The sequence below is a fragment of the Alligator sinensis genome, unplaced genomic scaffold (assembly GCF_000455745.1).
Source record: "Alligator sinensis unplaced genomic scaffold, ASM45574v1 scaffold60_1, whole genome shotgun sequence".
Lineage (NCBI taxonomy): Eukaryota > Metazoa > Chordata > Crocodylia > Alligatoridae > Alligator > Alligator sinensis.
In genome coordinates, this window is record NW_005841858.1 from 3,047,192 (window position 1) to 3,066,002 (window position 18,811).

Consider the following 18,811-nt stretch of genomic DNA (forward strand, 5'->3'; position numbering starts at 1 on the left):
CTGAGGTTAGTTTATAGAATAGAGAACGTTTGAAACTTTTCCTCTGAAATCCTGTCCCCTAATGTTCTTGGGCCTATTCCTTCTCTCATTTGGACCAGAAGAAGCTGCTAGATACACAGACACATCCATAATCACCACATATGGTGCATGACAGATGTGTTTTCTATACCTATAATACAATAGGTATTTAATAATATTGTTATTAAAAATCTGGAAAAAAAATTCTCTCTCTTAAAAAGAGAACAAAACCCAATCCCTGTCCTTATCAACTGGGCAAAGTAGAAGGGTGTGTATATATATATATATATATATATATATATATAAATAAAAGAAGCAGTAGTTTGGCAGTTTCCTTTGCAGCTTAAAATGCAATTCTAGTAAAAGACTCTTGAAAGGGCTAACATGGTCCATCCAAATGAGCATGTTTATTCCGAATAAGTGAATTCTAATTTTAAAAAGAAAACAAGGAATTGAAATAAATAATGCATTAATGTAAAATAACTCAAGATTTTAAATTCACATCAGGAGTTTTTAAATAACTTTGATGCACAGCATGAACACACCCACTTTTTCAAGAAGAATTACTTGTCTAGTGGTTGATATACAGATGGGAAGAAACAAGATTTGAGTTCTGTTCCCAACTCTGTCACAGGTTGGCTTTGAGATTTGGATGTCAGTGGAGCCAGGGATTCAGCTGACACAGCTTATGTGTTTGTGTGCCCATAATTACCCTGTAGTAAACAAAAGCTCAACTAGAGCAAATTAGCCATCTTTCCATTTAGCTCCCTTCCCTAATAATTCACTTTAATTTGATCATTGGTCCATACCCTAGGTGCCTCTGTGGCTAAACAATACTACCTACTTTATAAGGTGTTGCAAGATTTAAAGATTTAGTGTTCAGAAAGCACTGTATGAACTTCAGATAAAAGATATTACAGAGAAAAAACTTTTATCCTAATTATTACATGCAGTGGTAACAGTACCCACCACTAAAGGCAAAACAGGCACCTCCTTGTAATCCCATATATCTTCTCCACTCTAATTTCCCTGTACTTGTCTGCCCATGAATCAGTACTAATTTCCCTGTACTTGTCTGCAGGTGCCTCCTGCAAGTGTGGGGGCACCATGGCAGTGAGCGGGGACCTCCCACAGCTGCCGGCCGCGGTTAAAGCGGTGGAGGGGGGTGGTGGTGAGCGGCGAGTGAGGACTGTCCGCAGACACTGCTGGCCATGTCGGCAGTAAGGGTGGGGGGTGGGAGCGAGTGACAACCACCCGCAGAAGCTGGCAGCAGCTTCAGTGGAGGCCAATCTTAGGGGGCCACATGCCCCCCCTACGCATCGCCTATGTGTTTGCCATGCGTTTGATATTATCTTTAATTTGGGAGGCTGCCCAGCCCACCCGAATGATTCCTTTGCCCCCTGGCTGCATTTTTTTGGGCCCTCAGTCCTTCACCTGAGGCTCAGTTCACTGGACTCTCACCCCTCAGACCCAGTTCACTGGGCTCTAAAGTCAGTCCTTTGTTATCTGCACACCCTTAGCAGCCTCCTTCTGCCCCTTCAGCCACTGCCATGCCTTGCAGCTCAAAGTGCAAAAAGCAAAACCCCACCACAACTAGTTTGCAGCTTGGGAGCCTTTCTAAAAGGCTGCCTCAAACTTCTACTCAGTCCCACTGGCTTCTCCCAGCTCTGGCCCTCTTGTGCCTATTCACTGTTCCCTTCATTTCTAGTCTTATTTCTCAGCTTGATGTAAGGAGCTCAGTGAGCCAAAGTTTAGTTTCCTGCTGCTTCCCTCAGCTCCCAGTTTTTGCTTCCAGCTCTGCCCAGGTCAGACTGCCCATCCTCTGCCTTCTACAGCCCCTGGCTCCTCTTTTTTCTGATCTGAGGTCACCTCAGCAGGCCATTACCTAATTAGCTGCCATAGTAATGGCCCTGCTTATTATCTTGGAATCTGCAGCTTTCTAACTCTACTGCCTAGCCCTACTCTCAATAATAAGGCTTGGTCCCTGTTGCAGCAGTGAGTGTACTAGGACATTAAAGTTTACACCATTCATATACAGCATGGTCATAGAAAAACTGCATGTGCGAGAATTCTTCTAAAATTGTTGTGGGAATCCCACTTTTAAAATCCTTAATGGACATGTATGAATCTCATATTACATTGATTTTCAACTTCCTGTCTGTTGTGAATATAAAATTTCATTTAAAGCTTAATCCTGTATCAACCTATTTTTGCTTGAGGGCCAATAGAATGCCTACATTTTTAGGATTGAGGTTCCCATGGTCTATGAAGTAATACTCATTAATCCAATAAACACCCTCTTTACATTTTTTACTTTTTGATCTGACAGCAGGAAATGGACAAAGAAACACCTGAAAAGACAGGTTTCTAACATCAAATATTTTTATTCAAAATGTCCAACTGTAAAATGCCTCCCCTTGTCGGAATTTTTTACTAGTTTATTTCCCCTGCCTTAGAATTACCTGCTTTTAAATAACAGAAACGCCCAGTACACCAAACCAGTTCACCGCACGTGTTCTCAGGAAACGCATATTAACAACCTTACTTTCTAAGGGCTCTCAGCTTCAGATACAATATAATATTTACACAACTCCGAGGCATTAGAAATCTGTTAAATACTCTTAATGCACATTCTTAAGTGCCTCTTACTCTTGAGAAAGATATGGTCCTTATTTGTCATACTGATCATATTTATCAGAGGCCAGATCCTAAAAGCACCTAAAATGTAAATGGAAATTGCTGGTACTCAGTATCAGGGCCTAAGAAATACACCTTTGCATGATTTATCCTCAAAGCTTGCAAATAAAGAAAAAAAAATTTGGCAACGTAATTTATGGCAACGTAACATCTAAAAATAACTGTGTGCAGCCGGGACTGAGCAGTACTGGTGGGTACTGTGCAGTCATTTAGTACTTGACCAAAGCAAGTACTCTACAGAGCATGTGTAAGCTTTTCAGATGCTTGGAACTTGGCCAAGATTTGGGCATATTTTCACAGGGATGACAAAGGGCACATCCTTGCCCCAAAGTGCCCCTTCTACTCCCTCTAAAACACAGAACATTCAAAGAAAACATTGTACAGTTGTTACATGAGTAAAAATGTAGTTTCTTGAGCCCTGTTCTCAGATATGAATGAAGAATCTTGGCAGAAAAAGGAGGCAAGCTGGCACATCTCTGTTTCACTATACAAACATTTTCCTCATTGCCTTGTGAAACACCTTGTTCCCAGGAAAACATGCCAGGGAGTTGGTTACATGAAATCCAATAATTCTGTGTCAAATTCAAGGCACCACTTTCAGGGATGACTGGCAGACTAGGTGGCAGAGAACTGGAAGGTAACTGTGACATCCACTCCAGATTGCCAAGACTGCAGCAGGAATATTTTCCGGGGAACTTGGGAATCAGACCAGAACATACCTTATTGTTCTGATTATAAGATGACCCTGCATATAAGTTGGCCCCCACATTTTTAGATTTAAATTTTAGGAAAAGCTGCCTTTCCCCCAAAATATGAGTCAATAACTAGAGAGTCCTTGTACTGCTTTGGCCCTACAAAATCCCGCCCCCCAAATCAAATACCCAAGGCAAGGCCCCTAGCCATGAACAACTGGTGCTTCCCAAGACTGGGGGGCACCATGGCAGAGAGTGGAGACCACCCACAACCACTGGCGTTGGTGTTGGAGGTGGCAAGCAGCGAGCGGGGGCTGCCCGCAGACACTGCTGGCGGCGAGGTGAGGTGGGGCAGATGAGAGTGGCAACCGCCCACAGAAGCTGGTGGCGGCTTCAGAGGTGGCCAATCTCAGGGGAAGCATGTACCCCCCTATGCCCCACTATGCGTTGCCTATGCCCCTAGTGCTTAAATGCACTAAAATATTAATGTAAAAAAACCTCTTCTGTCCCAAAGATAATTTTGCTCAAGACTTACCACATTATCTTCAGCCTAAAATTATATGGCACTTATTAAAAGGCCTACCTTGAATTGCAGTTCTAGATCCAAACTTTATGTGACACGTAGAGCTAAAATGTTAGATCCAAACTGCCCTGTTCCAGGGGTTCAAAATCCAAATTTTTCTAATATTTTGTGGGTATAGTGGAGGAGTAAGTGGGTGGCTGCCTGGGAACTTTGTGATGATTTCTTTGTTTTGTTTTGTTGGGAAATGCTAATTTGTTGAATCCAAAATGTTTCACTGAAGCCAGCAGTCTGTAAATCTCAATTTACCATAGGGCCCTCAGCACTTCTGGCTTCCTGAGGGAGGATTAATGCCTACCTCACAATCTAGTAAAGCAGACCAGAGAGGTCTTTTGGGACTTGGGTCACCCAGTCATTTTGGTTCTTCCACATGTGAGGTAATCCCACTGCCATGCCTGAGCGAACAACCCTTCATGGCACCCTTAAGTACAGCAGAGCCTATGCAGCACCCATTTAACAGGCAGCAAGTGTGACCCTTAAGTGGGTCACATAGGATCATTTATTCCACAAAATAATAATAGATTATGGATCAACTCCACAGATAAGTCAGCTGTGATTTTCATCATTCTTTTTCATGGAAAGAAGTAAACATATGACCAGAACATTAGGATCCTTGCTGCCTTCTCTAGCCACCCCCTGATTGGGTAGATTACTCCTGAAACATAGGATGATCCTCTGTGTAGATGCCCACTTTGACTTTGTGTGTACATACACTTCTCCACACATACAGGAAATAGGGTTTGAGTTTGGTCCTGTTTTGCCAGGATACTGGGAAGACAGGATTGTGTTGGTGAGGTCGTTACGAGGGAAAAGTTGTCGCTCTTTTCTTAAGGGTTTGCTACTGCATTTTCTTCTCTCTATAGAATGCCACAGCTGAATTTTCTCATAAATCCTTACTGATTCCATGTAAGCTGAAGGGATTGTATGGCTTTTGGACCCCCAGAGACTGCATCATCCAACAGGTAAGCTAATCTATCAGAACCAGAATTTCATGACTCATGGTGTATAACTAGCAAATGAGGATCTCTTACCTGTTGCTTTTTCAGGATTATTGCACATGAAACACTGCCAAGTTCCTGTTTCCTCACTGTAGCCAAATAAATCAAAGAACCTCACTTCTTCCAGATGCATCCGTACATGGTCCAGATCCTAGGCCAGTGATAAAAATTGCATAATGTGAACAGATATGACAGATGCACAATTTATTACTTGAAAAATGAACACACAAGGGTAAGTGCTTGTGGATTCATAAACTATCAGTGGAGCTGCTTGGTATGGAGCAAGCTCTCAGAGCTTAAAGATTTAGCAAGTGCCTTCTTTGCTGTGCTCTGTGCTGGCAAACAGATCATCTGGGCAGATCTGCTGCAAATGGGACTCTTTTGTTTTATATTCAGTAGCAGCTGATAATGGAAACACAGGTGGATCTAGGATTTGAAAATGGGGTCCAGATGGCATGGTGCATCATAGAGATGCTAGGGTCAGAAGGGACCTCAACAGAACATCAAGTCCAACCCCCTGCCCTGGGCAGGAAAGAGCCCAGGCAGATGCCTATCCAGCCTTCTCTTAAAGACCCCCAAGGTAGAGGAGAGCACCACCTCCCTTGGAAGCTCATTCCAAATTTTGGCCACCCTTACCGTGAAGAAGTTTTTCCTTATATCTAGCCTAAATCTGCTCTCTGTCACTATGTGACCATTGTTCTTTGTTACCCCAAGAGGCTCCCTGGTGAACAGCGCATCTTCGATCCCTTGCTGCGTCCCCCTAATGAATTTGTAGGCGGACACAAGATCACCTCTCAGCCTTCTCTTGCAAAGGCTGAAGAGGTCCAGTTCCATGTCTCTCCACATAGGGCTTGTCCTGTAAGCCCCTAACCATATGAGTGGCCCTCCTCTGGACCCTCTCGGGTCTATCAACATCCTTCTTGAAGTACGGCGCACAAAAGCGGATGCAGAACTCCAACTGCGGTCTGAGCAATGCCGCATAGAGGGGAAGTATCACCTCCTTGGATCTATTTGTCATGCATTTGCTGATGCACGATAAAGTGCAGTTAACTTTGCTGATGATTTCGTCACACTGACAACTCATGTTCATCTTGGAGTCCACTATGACTCCAAGATCCCTTTCTGCTTCTGTGCTGCTGAGAGGGTCACTTCCTAGCCAGTAGGTGTGCTGAATATTTTTGCACCCTAGGTGCAGCACTCTGCATTTGTCCCTGTTGTACTGCATCCTACTGTGTACTGCCTACTTTTCTAACCTGTCCAGGTCTGCCTGAAATTGTTCCCTACCCTCCAGAGTGTGCACTTCACCCCACAATTTAGTATCGTCCACAAACTTGGACAGAATACACTGCACACTCACATCCAAGTCACTGATGAAGATATTGAAGAGTACAGATCCAAGGACTGAACTCTGTGGAACCCCACTACCCACCTCCTTCCAGACTGATACCAAACTGTCTACTACCACTCTCTGGTTGTGACCACTAAGCCAATTTGCCACCCACCAGACCGTGTAAACATCTGTCATAGCCTCTTAATTTATTTATGAGACCAGGATGAGATACTGTATTGGAGGCCTTGCTAAAGTCCAAGAAAACGACATCCACCTCTATTCCTGTCTAAGCATTTTGTGACCCTGTCATAAAACGAAACCAGATTGGTCAGGTATGATCTACCTGCTACAAATCCATAGCGGTTTCCCTGCTGCATTATTTTTCCTGCTGGACTCCTACAGATGTGATCCTTCATAATCTTTTCAAAGACCTTTCCAAGGATGGAGGTGAGAATGACTGGTCTATAATTACTTGGATCCTCCTTCCTCCCCGTCTTGAAAATAGGGACCACGTTGGCTCTTTTCCAGTTCTCTGGGACCTGACCCAAGCGCCATGAGCACTCAAGCAGCCGTGCCTGTGGTTCTGCTATGACACTGGCCAATTCTTTCAGTACTCTCAGGTGCAGCTCATCTGGGCCTGCTGACTTGAACACATCTAGTCCATCCAAGTGACTCTACATCAAGTCTGCATTGACAGTTGGTAGGCTAGTGTCCCTCTGATGCTCATCTAAGAACCCATTAGGAGACTTATTTTGAGCCCTGTTCAGGAACCATGAGGCAAAAAACTCATTTAATAGCTCAGCCTTGTCCCCCCTCTCTGTCACTAATCGCTCCTCCTTGTTCAGTAGGGTTCCTATGCTGCCCCGTGCCTTCCTTTTACTCCCTACATACCTAAAAAAAGACTTTTTGTTGTCTTTAATTTGTGTTGCCAACCTCAGCTCTGTAGTTGCTTTGGCTTTTCTAACTGCCACCCTGCAAGTGCAGGCCAAGTAGGCATACTCCTCCTTGGTAGCTTCCCCCTGTTTCCACCACCTATATGCCTTCCTTTTTGCCCTTAGGCTCCCCTGGATTTCCGTGTTTAGCCAAGGAGGTTTTTTGGCTCCTTTCTCCGTTTTCCCTTGTATTGGGATAGTCTCCCTCTGTGCCCGAAGGATCGCTTCCTTTAGAAACGACCACCCTTCCTGGACTCCCACCTCACCAATACTCTTATCCTGCAGTGTGTCACTGACTAGACTCCTAAGCACACTGAAATTAGCCTTCCGAAAGTCAAGAACTTCCACCCTACTAGTTATCTTACCCACCCTATGCCGTATGGTGAATTCGATTGATTGGTGGTCACTGTCCCCAAGGTGACCACAAATCTGCAACTCCCCTACCAGGTCCTCCCCCGTAGCTAACAACAAGTCCAGTAAGGCATTCCCCCTAGTGGGACCGTATACCTCCTGCATTAGGTGAAGGTCCTGGACACAGGTTAAAAACCTACATGAACAGTTGGATTTGGCTGACTGCTCCTCCCAGCGGATGTCAGGGTAGTTTAGGTCCCCCATGACAACCACGTCCTTAGACTGTATGGCCTCTGAGAGCTGCCTTAAGAATTCCAAGTCTAGCTTTTCCTCTTGGTGTGGTGGTCTGTAGCAGACCCCCACCACCAAGTCCCTCTCCCCATGATCTCCACGTATCCTAACCCACAGTGCCTCAACTTTCTCCTCTTCTAATCCCATTTTGATTAGGGTAGATGTATAATGCTCCTTTACATAGAGAGCAACCCTGCCACCTTTCATCATTTTCTCCCATTAAAGAGAAACTAGAAACTTTAGTAATATGCTAAAGACTTAGTGCTACATTATTCAGTTTAAGATCAACACAAATATAGACATAACTTTATTGGAATGTTCACTAATTTGTTAGATTATATATTAAGTTAAAAAAAACACAAGAAATTAGGAAAAATGATCAAAATAGTCAAAAGATATTGTTTCATTACTTTTATAGTTATTATAGTTAAATTTACATCTTTTATTCAAATCTGTAAAGCAAAATCTAGTTTTCTTGAGTGTTTTGACAGTGCCTTCAATACTTCATTATTAGTAATTTCTATACCTGAGTTAATATAACCACACCTAAGTTCAGGATTTTAGCTAGAGCTAAAAACAGTCTACAGGGGTATTAAATAGAAGAGAGTTGTTACCAGGAATGGCTAACAGACAGAAAAACTGCAGAAGAAAGGATAGTTGGAACAGTGAAACATCAAGACCATTAAAAAGGAGAGAAGGTCATTAGGATCTATGGAGTGAAGAGACATTAGCAGACATCAGGTAGATTATAAAAAGCCATGAAGTCAATTGACTCCTGCAGTGCTGCCTCAATAGAAATGCCACTGCCCCTACTAGGCGGTTGATTTTAAAGTTTGGTAGAGCAGGTATCAAACAGAGGGTGCAACTGCACCACTGCAGTTCCCTTAGATCCTTCCCCTGTGCGCAAATCTTCTGAAGGTAGAAGGACTTTTTTGTACTCTTTGCCATCTGTGCTTTACTACTAGTGCCTGGCATAGCCTTTCACCACATGAACTTTTTAAATATTTTCAGGTCCCCTCTAATTATGATTTTCAGGGGCCTACAGTTCAGCAGTCTCTAGTCACAGTAGAAGCTTCTGGGAACTTCCTCCCTTTCAATGAATGACAAGCCAACACAAAGTATTAATAACTAACCGGTGGTCAAGGCCTACTTTTTAAAAGAAAAGATTAGAGGTTCTTGCTTGCCAGAACTCGCACCTCTGGGAACTCATGCTAATATTATATTTATTTCCAAAACTGCAGCAATGATGGGGTAAATTAATGTCAGACAAACAGCATCCGTATGAATGTAGAATTTTTATTCTTCTCGTGAGGACTGTCAGCAAAGTAAGAATTATGCATTTTAAAAGCAAACATAATGCTTGATTTGGTTCAAGAGATGTACCAAAATTACACCTGCAATGGCAATGCTTCAAGTTGGGACCCTCTCCTCTACAGTATTACTGACATGGTCATTAAGTCAGAGTAATTTAAAACCAGTTTTAATAGTCATAAATATGCCAGAATTAAACAAATACTGATATTAAATGACCCAATCAGCTATTATAAAAGCAAAGGAAAATGCTAAGACAGCTCTGAAAATGCTTCTATTTTATTTGCTTGGGGTCTTAATGTATCTTGCAGGTGTGTGCAGCAGCCAATACTAGACAAATTTATATGTAGGTTATAAATGGGGAGGAAAAAAAAGTTTCGACAGCAGCAATCATTCAGTTCACTCGACAGAGCACACAGACCTGTCAGGCACTGGTTCAGACCAGTGTCCCAAAACTTTTACAAAACAAAAGAGAAATGTGTTCACTTGCCCATAACTTTCCAGTGAGACCCAGCAGCCCTGTCTGTCATCCCAGGTCTCTAGGAAAACCCAGAATAAATAATTCTGGCCCAGAGCATTTTCCTAACAAATGTTAAAGGGGCTATTATACAAGTGGAGAATGGCTGGAACAAAGCAGCATTCTAGCTAGTGGGACCAGAGAAACCAGCCAAATCAGCTCTATGCCATCCAGAGCTGCTCTAGGCTGGAGGAGGCCCCAGCTGGCAGGATTCCTTGGATTTAAAGCTTCTTTGTACTGGCAGACTGGGGGAACATGCACAGATGTACCCCCCACCTCTTCTCCTCACACACAACAAGCTAATTTATTAGTTCAACAAGTTGATTTTTATCAGCATAATTAAGACAAGGAGAGATTCTTCCCTTTCTAAGAGGAACATGTACATAAATGGGCTCCTCAACACCCCAGAAGATGGGGCTAGATATTTAAAAGTAATCTTAAAGTTTTAAAATGATTGAGTCTTATAGAGGAAATCTCTTTCTGCACACAGACTGGATGTTCCTTGTTTTCTATTGGTTTCTGACCTGGCAATATCATGAGCCAACTCCCAATGGACTGCATGAGGGTCATGGTCCTTCTCTCAGCTTGGAGTCCTTTGTAGGACTTGCTTTTGGCAAGGCTACAAAGTTCAATAAAGAAACTGAGTGAGAAAATGAGCACTAAAGAGAGCTTAGAGACATGAAATCTTCTTTACCCTGCAGTGGTATAGATCCTTTGCCATGTTTTTGGCCTTTGGAAGGGGCATGGAGGTCCACATCAGTGTGCTGGTATTATACCTATTGGGTCTTCTGTGACTAAACCAATGTTGGCTGAACCTAGGCTTGAAAGGAAAAATCTCAGGGGTTCATCAGGGGTGTCAAAGTCACTACTCAGGTGGCTGAGATGGGTTGGCATTGCTGCTAGAGCTTGGGGGAAAGTTTCAAGACACTGCAATAATTCCTTCCAGTTTCCATCCAGACCTATGTTGCTAATCAGCTATTCCATAGATTTTAGGGTCAGAAGGGACCTATTAGATCATTGAGTTTGACCCCCTGCCCTGAGCAGGAATGAGTGCTGGGGTCAGATGACCCCAGCCAGGAGATGACCCCAGCCAGGTGTTTGTCCAATCTCCTCTTAAGTACCTCCAAGGCAGGGGATAGCACCACCTTTCTTGGAAACATATTCCATATCTTGGCAACCCTCACTGTAAAGAATTTTTTCCTGATGTCCAATCTAATTTTGCTCTCCTTCAGTTTATGGCCATTGTTTCTAGGTACCCCAATGGGTGCCCTGGTAAACATTGTATCCCCTATTTCCTGCTGTCCCCCCTGATGAGTTTGTAGGCACCCACAAGATCACCTCTCAGCCTTCTCTTGTGGAGGCTGAAGAGATTCAGGTCCCTCAATCAGTCCTTACAAGGTTTTTCCTGTAGGCCTTTAACCAGACGGGTGGCCCTCTTCTGAATCCTTTCCAGGTTATCTACATCCGTCTTGACGTATGGCACTTCCTTGAAATAAGCCATATTAGGAAAAGGGAGAGAAGCCAAACTACTCAGGAAAAACATTTCCCTGTTCTTTACTTTGCATCATCTTGGAACAGGACTACTCTCGGTTGTGAAAATAGAACATTTTTTTCTTGAGAGATAAACTCATTTGGCTAGGGAAGAAAAGGAGTGTACAGATATGAACATGGTTTAAAAATGTTGAATCTTCTCTTGCACAACTGCTTAGCACAAAACCCTCAAGGAATCATGTAAGGCTCATAAAGTATTCACACTGTCACTCTTATGCGAAATAACAGCATGAGTCAAGACAGATTTTGCAATGTGTATAAAACAGTTTAGGTTTTTATAATGTAACCTATGTCCTTTGATAAAGAAACTGACCGGAAGTCTGTAAGGCTATACATCTGGAAAAACTTTATTTCTGGGAAATTTTAAACAGTGTTTTATAAATATTTTCTATGGCATGAACATATTGTACTGTGCTACACAACATTCTTTGGGTTCTGTTAGGTATTAGGTACATTTCATGACTCTTAACATTTACTAATAAAATCCCCCACCCCCTGGGTTAGTTGGCTAACATTGTATTTTCTGTAACCTAGTTGCGCTCCCCTCCTCACCCCCATCCCTTTTATGTTAGTTCCTTGCTTGGGCACTCTGTATTTCCCTTATGGCTTTGTCATTTTTTTTTTGGTATGACTCCTAACAATTAATTGCCTGAATATATCTGGCCAAATTCAGCAATCATTACAATGCAATTCCACTGGAGTCACATTCAGCTTTCAAATTTCCTATACACCCGTGTTGAATGGAAATAACTCACTGATCTAACAGAGTTACTCCAGATTTACTTGGGTGTAAAGACTGGACAAATTAATGTATTCTGGATTTATACCAATATAATCAAGAACATAACGTTCTTTGGGATAGGAATGCCAGCTTACTATGGACGAAATCCTAGCTGAAGTCTGTAAAAACCTCTGCCTGACTTCATTAGAGTCCGGATTTTAAACTATGACTTTATACAGATCCCAGCAGTAAGCATATCTGCTTCCAGTAGAATGTGACAGTAATGCAGGCATAAAACAATGAAAGTAACACAGATGTGTTGTGGAGCATTTTTCATCAACAGTTCTCAAACTTTTTATCAAGCAGGGTAAGCAGAAGGACTATTTTAGTAACCACACATCCCACAATCTTAATTCTTCTCCTAGTAGAAAAGGAACATCATTCACAGTTACTAGTATATTTGCAACTAATACACAAAGCTCTTTTCATTTTCTCAGTGACATTAATATGAAGATCTTGCAGAAAACAAAAGCTTGTATAACAGTAAGAACCTATTTCATCAGTAATGATGTAGGTCTGAGCAGGTAGTATATTCACAGCATTTTGATGTTATATGTAGTGCACATGCACAAGCATCCATTGTCCAAAAAAACCCCCAAACTTTTCAGCAGGCTATTCTCAAATGATAACTTTAAATATGGTAAGCATTGTGACTGAAACATGACACAAAGACATAAAAGCAAAACAGGAAGTACAGACACTGAAGTTTATAATGATAACATAGGGATGTTTATGGGGATCGGGGGGTTTGTGGTGCAGTCATACCCCGCTTTGATACACTGAAGTCTATAATGAGAGCATCATTTCTTTGTTTTTATTCATTTCAATGTAAAATAATAAAAGGATGCCACCTGGGCTTCCTACCACTTCTTATACTACTATAAAATGACAGCATCATTACTTTAATAATCTTTACAGAAATTTTAATACATTTACTCCTAACAGCCCCACATTCACATTCACTATTGAGGACAGAAGTTCACTAATATTTGTGACTGGTGCATCTTCCTGTGTCACAGTGTGCCCAGGTGGGGTGAGGGCTTTGGAAGCAATGGAATCTGCTTCTCCTCTCACTTACAACTGCTCTGCTACACACAATGGCAGGGAAGTTAATTATGCTTCATCCTGGCATGCAATTAGAATTAGACCCAGGATAGCTCATGGGCTGCAGCATTTGCAGTTAGAACTTGCCAAAAAAAGTAATATTTTCAGTTCATGGGAATGATTTTTCATAAATTTGGTTTCAAATTGGACCAAAATAAAAAATACGAAAATTTTCCATAAACTGCAAATTCAGATCATTTTGTCTTAGAAACCCGGACACCTGGTTTTCCTAAATAAAATATGCTTTCAGTGTCTCATGGGGGACATTCAGAGCAATAGACCTGGGTGCCACTGAGAGGGTGGGGGCGGGCACAAAAATAGCTGTGGCTACAGCAGCAGCTGATCTTGCTACCACCATATGTAACAGCTGCCCTTATGCCTTTCAGTCAATCTGTTGAAAACACAGAAATTGCCTAGAATCCCAGTGTTTCTGGTTGGGTTACAGCACTGGCCTGCTGGCTGATTCAAAGCTAGGGGTCCTGAAAGCATGGGCTAGATGGCTTTGAGGCAAATGACCAAGAAATGCCAAGGCACCTTGCTTTAACTCTGATGAAAGTTCACCGAACCCAAAACTTTTCAGATGGAACATTAGGATTCCAATGGACTAATTTTGGCAGAACATTTCTGCCTTGCACTACTTTGGTTAATTTTGAGCACACTTCCACAAGACTGAGCAAGACCAGGGATACAGTGTTTTAAAGGCATGGAAGCAGTAGTGGCTGCGTGACACAGAAATATTTTTCTACACATTACTGCCAACAAATTATTAACCCAAGAAAATGCTTTGTCTGGATGTTGGTGGAAGAATTGCCTTACTAACTTGCCTCCAAACTAAATAAAGTGAGCAAGCCAGATGGCAGTTTAGAATATGCAGATTGGAGGGGGAGGGGGAGGACAAACTGACCTGTCCTCCATCTTTAGAGACCAATGCAAAGTATCTATCCATCCTCTGAATTAACAGGCGAGACTCACATTTCTATAGACTTTATAGTTATCTGTGACTACTCCTCACGCAGTAACATAATGATGTGTATTTATGACAGGTGGCAACTCCTGGGGCCTGGTCACAGTACTGGCCTGCCCACCTGTCTAGGGTAGTCTGCCCAGTCTTTTCTGCCATGCCTTGTTGTTACGATAATGGTTGTAATAAATGCAGGAGCCCATTTTAAGACCCTAATGCCTAGGGACTTACACACGACTCTGATCTTCCCTTATCATGTCCCATGCCTTGCAGATGACATCCTTGAGATGCTCTATGCTCCAGCTTGAAGCTGGCCCAAACTGAGTCCCTCGCTAGGCCTCACATATTCATCCTCTGTCTCTGACCCAACGGGCCTCATTCACACCACCTGCTCTCACCAGGCTTCTGGAAATCCACACACTGTCACTGGGCCTCTTACTTGCTGCCCCACGCTGGGCTACACTCAGCCTCCCCTGCTGCCTTGAGTAGCTCCCATAGGCCATCAGGCTTGCCTTCTCACACTCCTTGGCCGGCCAGTGCACAGTCTCCTGGGCCCTCTTTCGACTCTCAACTTCACAGTGACTAGCCAATTTGCCACACCCTGAGTGGAGATCTGACCCAGACCCCTCTCTGGGTAACTCATCACTCTCCCACTCACTGACTAAATAGGGCCAATTACTTGCCCAATTGGCCTCAGGCTCACTTGCAGCCTCAGGCATCCAAAGATTTACCTGGGCCTATCTGCCCACTTCCTGTGGCCTCAACACACGCCCCTCTCTCTGGGGCTCAACACACACACCCTATGGGCACTCTGCCTTTCTCTAGGCTTCTAGCCCCATGCACTCCACCCCTTCACTGGGGTACCTGCTCTGCCCCCTTGCTGAGGTTTATACTCCACCCCTATACTGGGGCCTCGGGGTCTTATACCTCTACAGGCTCAGGTGCCTCTCCCTGGGTGTGCCTGGTCCCACTACCCTCCGGTCTTAATGACCCACTGGATGGTGGGGGCTGAGGCTATCAGGTTCCCCTACGTGCCTTTCACCAGGGAGGTAACCGACCTGGCATTTATAGTTTATAGTTGCATAGTGCTTAGGGTCAGAAGGGATCATCAGGTCCCACCCCCTGCCCCAGGCAGGAATGAGTGTGGGGTCATAACACCCCAGCCAAATATCTATCCAGCCTCCTCTTGAAGACCCCCAAGGTAGGAGAGAGCACCACCTCCCTTGGGAATCCATTCCAGAGCCTGGCAGCCCTAACTGGAGAGTAATGTCTCCTGATGTCCAGCCTGAACCTTCTCTCTAACAATTTGTGGCCCTTATTCCTAGTAACCCCCGGTGGTGCCCAGGGGAACACAGCCTCAACCAAGTCCTGCTGGTCCCCCCTGGTGAGTTTGTAAACAGCCACCAGATCCCCTCTCAGCCTTCTCTTCTGGAGGCTGAATAGATTCAGGCCCTTTAGCCTCTCTTCGTAGGACCTGACCCGCTGCCCCTTGAACAGTGGCCCTCCTCTGGACCCTCTCAATGCTAGCCACATCCTTCTTGAAGTGCGGTGCGCAGAACTGGATGCAGTACTCCAACTGTGGCCTGACCTACGCCGCATAGAGGGGAAGGATTACCTCCCTGGACCTGCTTGTGATGCATCCGTAGACGTACGATGAGATGCGGTTAGCCTTACTGACCGCTTCCTCACATTGGCAGCTCGTGTTCATCCTGGAGTCAACAATGACTCCAAGATCCCTTTCTGCCACTGTGTTGACAAGAAGGGTATTCCCCAGCCTATAGGTGTGTTGCTGGTTCCTTCTCCCTTGATGCAGTACCCTGCACTTGTTTGCATTGAATTCCATCCTATTCTCATCTGCCCACATCTGTAACCTGTCTAGACCTAGCTGGATTCTGTTCCTCCCCTCCAGCATGCCCACGTCATCCCACAACTTGCTGTTGTCACCAAATTTGGACAGCATGCATTCCACCCCCACACCTAGATCACTGATAAAGATGTTGAACACTACAGGCCCCAGGACTGAGCCCTTGGGGACTCTACTGCCCACATCTCTCCAGGTCAAAAATGACCCATCCACCACCACTCTCTGGGTGCGACCATCTAGCCAATTTGCCACCCAACTGACTCTGTAGGTATCAGTACTGCAATCACCAAGCTTTTTGAAAGAATGTGGTGGGAAACCATGTCAAAGGCCTTCTTAAAGTCCAGGAAGAGGACATCCACCCCGACACCCTTGTCCATGGACTTTGTGACCTGATCATAGAAAGAAACCAGGTTAGTCAGGCAGGACCTGCCCTCAGTGAACCCATGTTGGTTGTCCTTGAGCATTACCTACCCTGCTGGGCCCTTGCAGATATGCTCCTTGATAATTTTCTCGAAGGTCTTCCCAAGGACCAAGGTAAGACTGACTGGCCTATAATTGCCAGGGTCCTCCTTTCTCCCCTTTTTCTAAATGGGGACCACATTGGCCCTTTTCTAATCCTCTGGTACCTGGCCAGTGCCCCACAAGTGCTCACAGAACCATGCCAGCAGCCCCGCTATGACCCCCGACAATTCCCTCAGCACCCTCGGGTAAAGAGCATCTGGACCTACTGATTTAAACATGTCCAACCCCTCCAAAAGTTCCCTAATGAGGTCATCCCTGACCCTAGGCATGGTGGTGCCTCCCCTGGGTCTGTCCGGAATTCTAGTGGGGGAGATGTCCTGCTCCTTGTTCAGGAATATGGAGGCAAAGAATTTATTAAAGAGGTCAGCTTTTTCATTTGCCACAGTCACCAGATTGCCAAACCTATCCTGTAGGGGCCCCACATTACCTGGTGCCTTCTTACTTCCTGTGTGTTTGAAAAAGGGCTTTTTATTATCCTTAATTCTGGTCACTAGCCCTAGCTCCATCTCTGCCTTGGCTTCCTAACAGCCTCCCTGCAGTCCCGAGCAATGGAGGTGTAATCCTCCTTGGTGACAGCCCCTTGTTTCCACTGTTTGTACACCTCCTATTTTGCCCTCAGGCATCTCTGGATGCCTTTGCCAAGCCATGGGGGCTTCTTAGCACTCCTGCCCCCCTTGGTGCACATTGGGACTGACTCCCTTTGAGCTCGGAGGATCATCTCCTTGAGGAACAACCACCTGTCTTGGACTCCCATCTCACTGAAGGGCCGAGACCCCAATGCCTCTCCTACTAACCTTAGCTCATTGAAGTCGGCCCTCCTGAAGTCAAGGACTTTTGCTTTACTGTTTGCTTTCATCACCCTGCGCTGGATAGTAAATTCCAGCAGGTGATGATCACTGTTGCCCAGGTGGTCGAGTACCCACAGACCCCTCACCAGGTCATCGCCTGTGGCAAGGACCAAGTCCAGCAAGACATTTCCCCTGGTGGGACTATGCACCTCCTGGGTTAGGTGGAGGTCCTGTATCCCAGCTAGGAACCAACGTGAGCGGTCGGATCTGCCTGACTGCTCCTCCCAGCAGGTGTCTGGGTAGTTTAGGTCACCCATGACAACCACATCCCTTGACTTTACAGCCTCCATGAGCTGACCTGTAAATTCCAGGTTCAGCTTGTCCCCCTGGTGAGGCAGTCTGTAGTAAATGCCCACTATCAAGTCCCTTTCCCCGCAACCTTCTTGCATTCTAACCCAGAGCACCTCAGTTAGCACCTCTTCTGAACCCATCCTGATCACTGAGGATGAGTATTGCTCTTTGACGTAGAATGCTACCCCCTCTCCCCCTTTTTTCCCTGCTCTGCCCCACCTGTACAGTCTGTAACCCTCAATGTCCACTGCCCAGTCGTGGGTAGAATCCCTCCAGGTTTCCATGAGCCCCACTCGGTCTGGGTTTTTGCTAGCTAGCAGGAAGGCGAATTCCTCCTGCTTATTCCTGTCACAACCCAATTAAATTGTGCCCATGCCACTGAGCAAGAGATACCATTCAAATCATCCTCATTTTGATGATTAAGGGTTAAAAGACATCCCTGCCAAAAATTCTTTGAAACAAAACGCTGGTGGAGAACTGCAGATAATTGGTCAGCTGAAATAAAATGCTAGGGGAAACTATATATAATTGGTCAAAAATAAGCGTAAGCTCCTCACACGTAGCACACACGTAACAGGTAGAGAAACCTAACCCACTACCTTGTAACTTGAGGAGAGAAATTGCTGCCACCTGCCAAAAATTAAAGATTCCATATAACGGTTCACCATTGGGTATCCCTGTAAAACACCTCTGCCTATAAATAGTTTAACGGTTTCCACCCAAGTCGGAGAACTCTGGGGATCTCACAGGAAACACCTGTGCTTGTCACCAGAGAGTTGGGGACTTGATCAATTCCCAATCAATCACCCCGTCAGCGTAAAATATTGACGTAGAAAGTCTTGCAAGCCCGACCGTTCGTTCCGGCGCCACGTCTGTCATTATCTCGTTGTAACCTGACTGCGTGCGTGTATTCAACTCTGTAACCGAAGCTATATGCGTGTACTCAACTCTGTAACCGAAGCTGTAACGGAACAAAGGCTCGCCTGCGTCGTCATCACTATCTAGGCGACGTAAGTAAACAAACTCCTGTAACGTACACGTGTCTGTGCCTGGTTAATTCCAGTCCATCCATCAATTGCCCACCTGCCGAGCTCTAAATCTAAACACTCCGGTGTGAGTCAGGCGGCTGCTGGCGGCTGCTCTGATTCACGACAATTCCCCATGCTTCAAGC

General features: G+C 44.7%; 1 protein-coding gene across 10 annotated transcripts in view; it reads right to left on the bottom strand.

Annotated features, from left to right (window-relative positions):
- Positions 1–18,811, bottom strand: part of VEPH1 (ventricular zone expressed PH domain containing 1) — a 216,077-nt gene that overhangs the window by 35,779 nt on the left and 161,487 nt on the right. For all 10 annotated transcript variants that reach the window (XM_025214947.1, XM_025214958.1, XM_025214965.1 and 7 more), the window contains one exon: positions 5,019–5,136. In XM_025214947.1, coding sequence (XP_025070732.1) covers positions 5,019–5,136 — 118 coding nt within the window. Of the gene's footprint in view, positions 1–5,018; positions 5,137–18,811 lie in introns of those variants that run through there.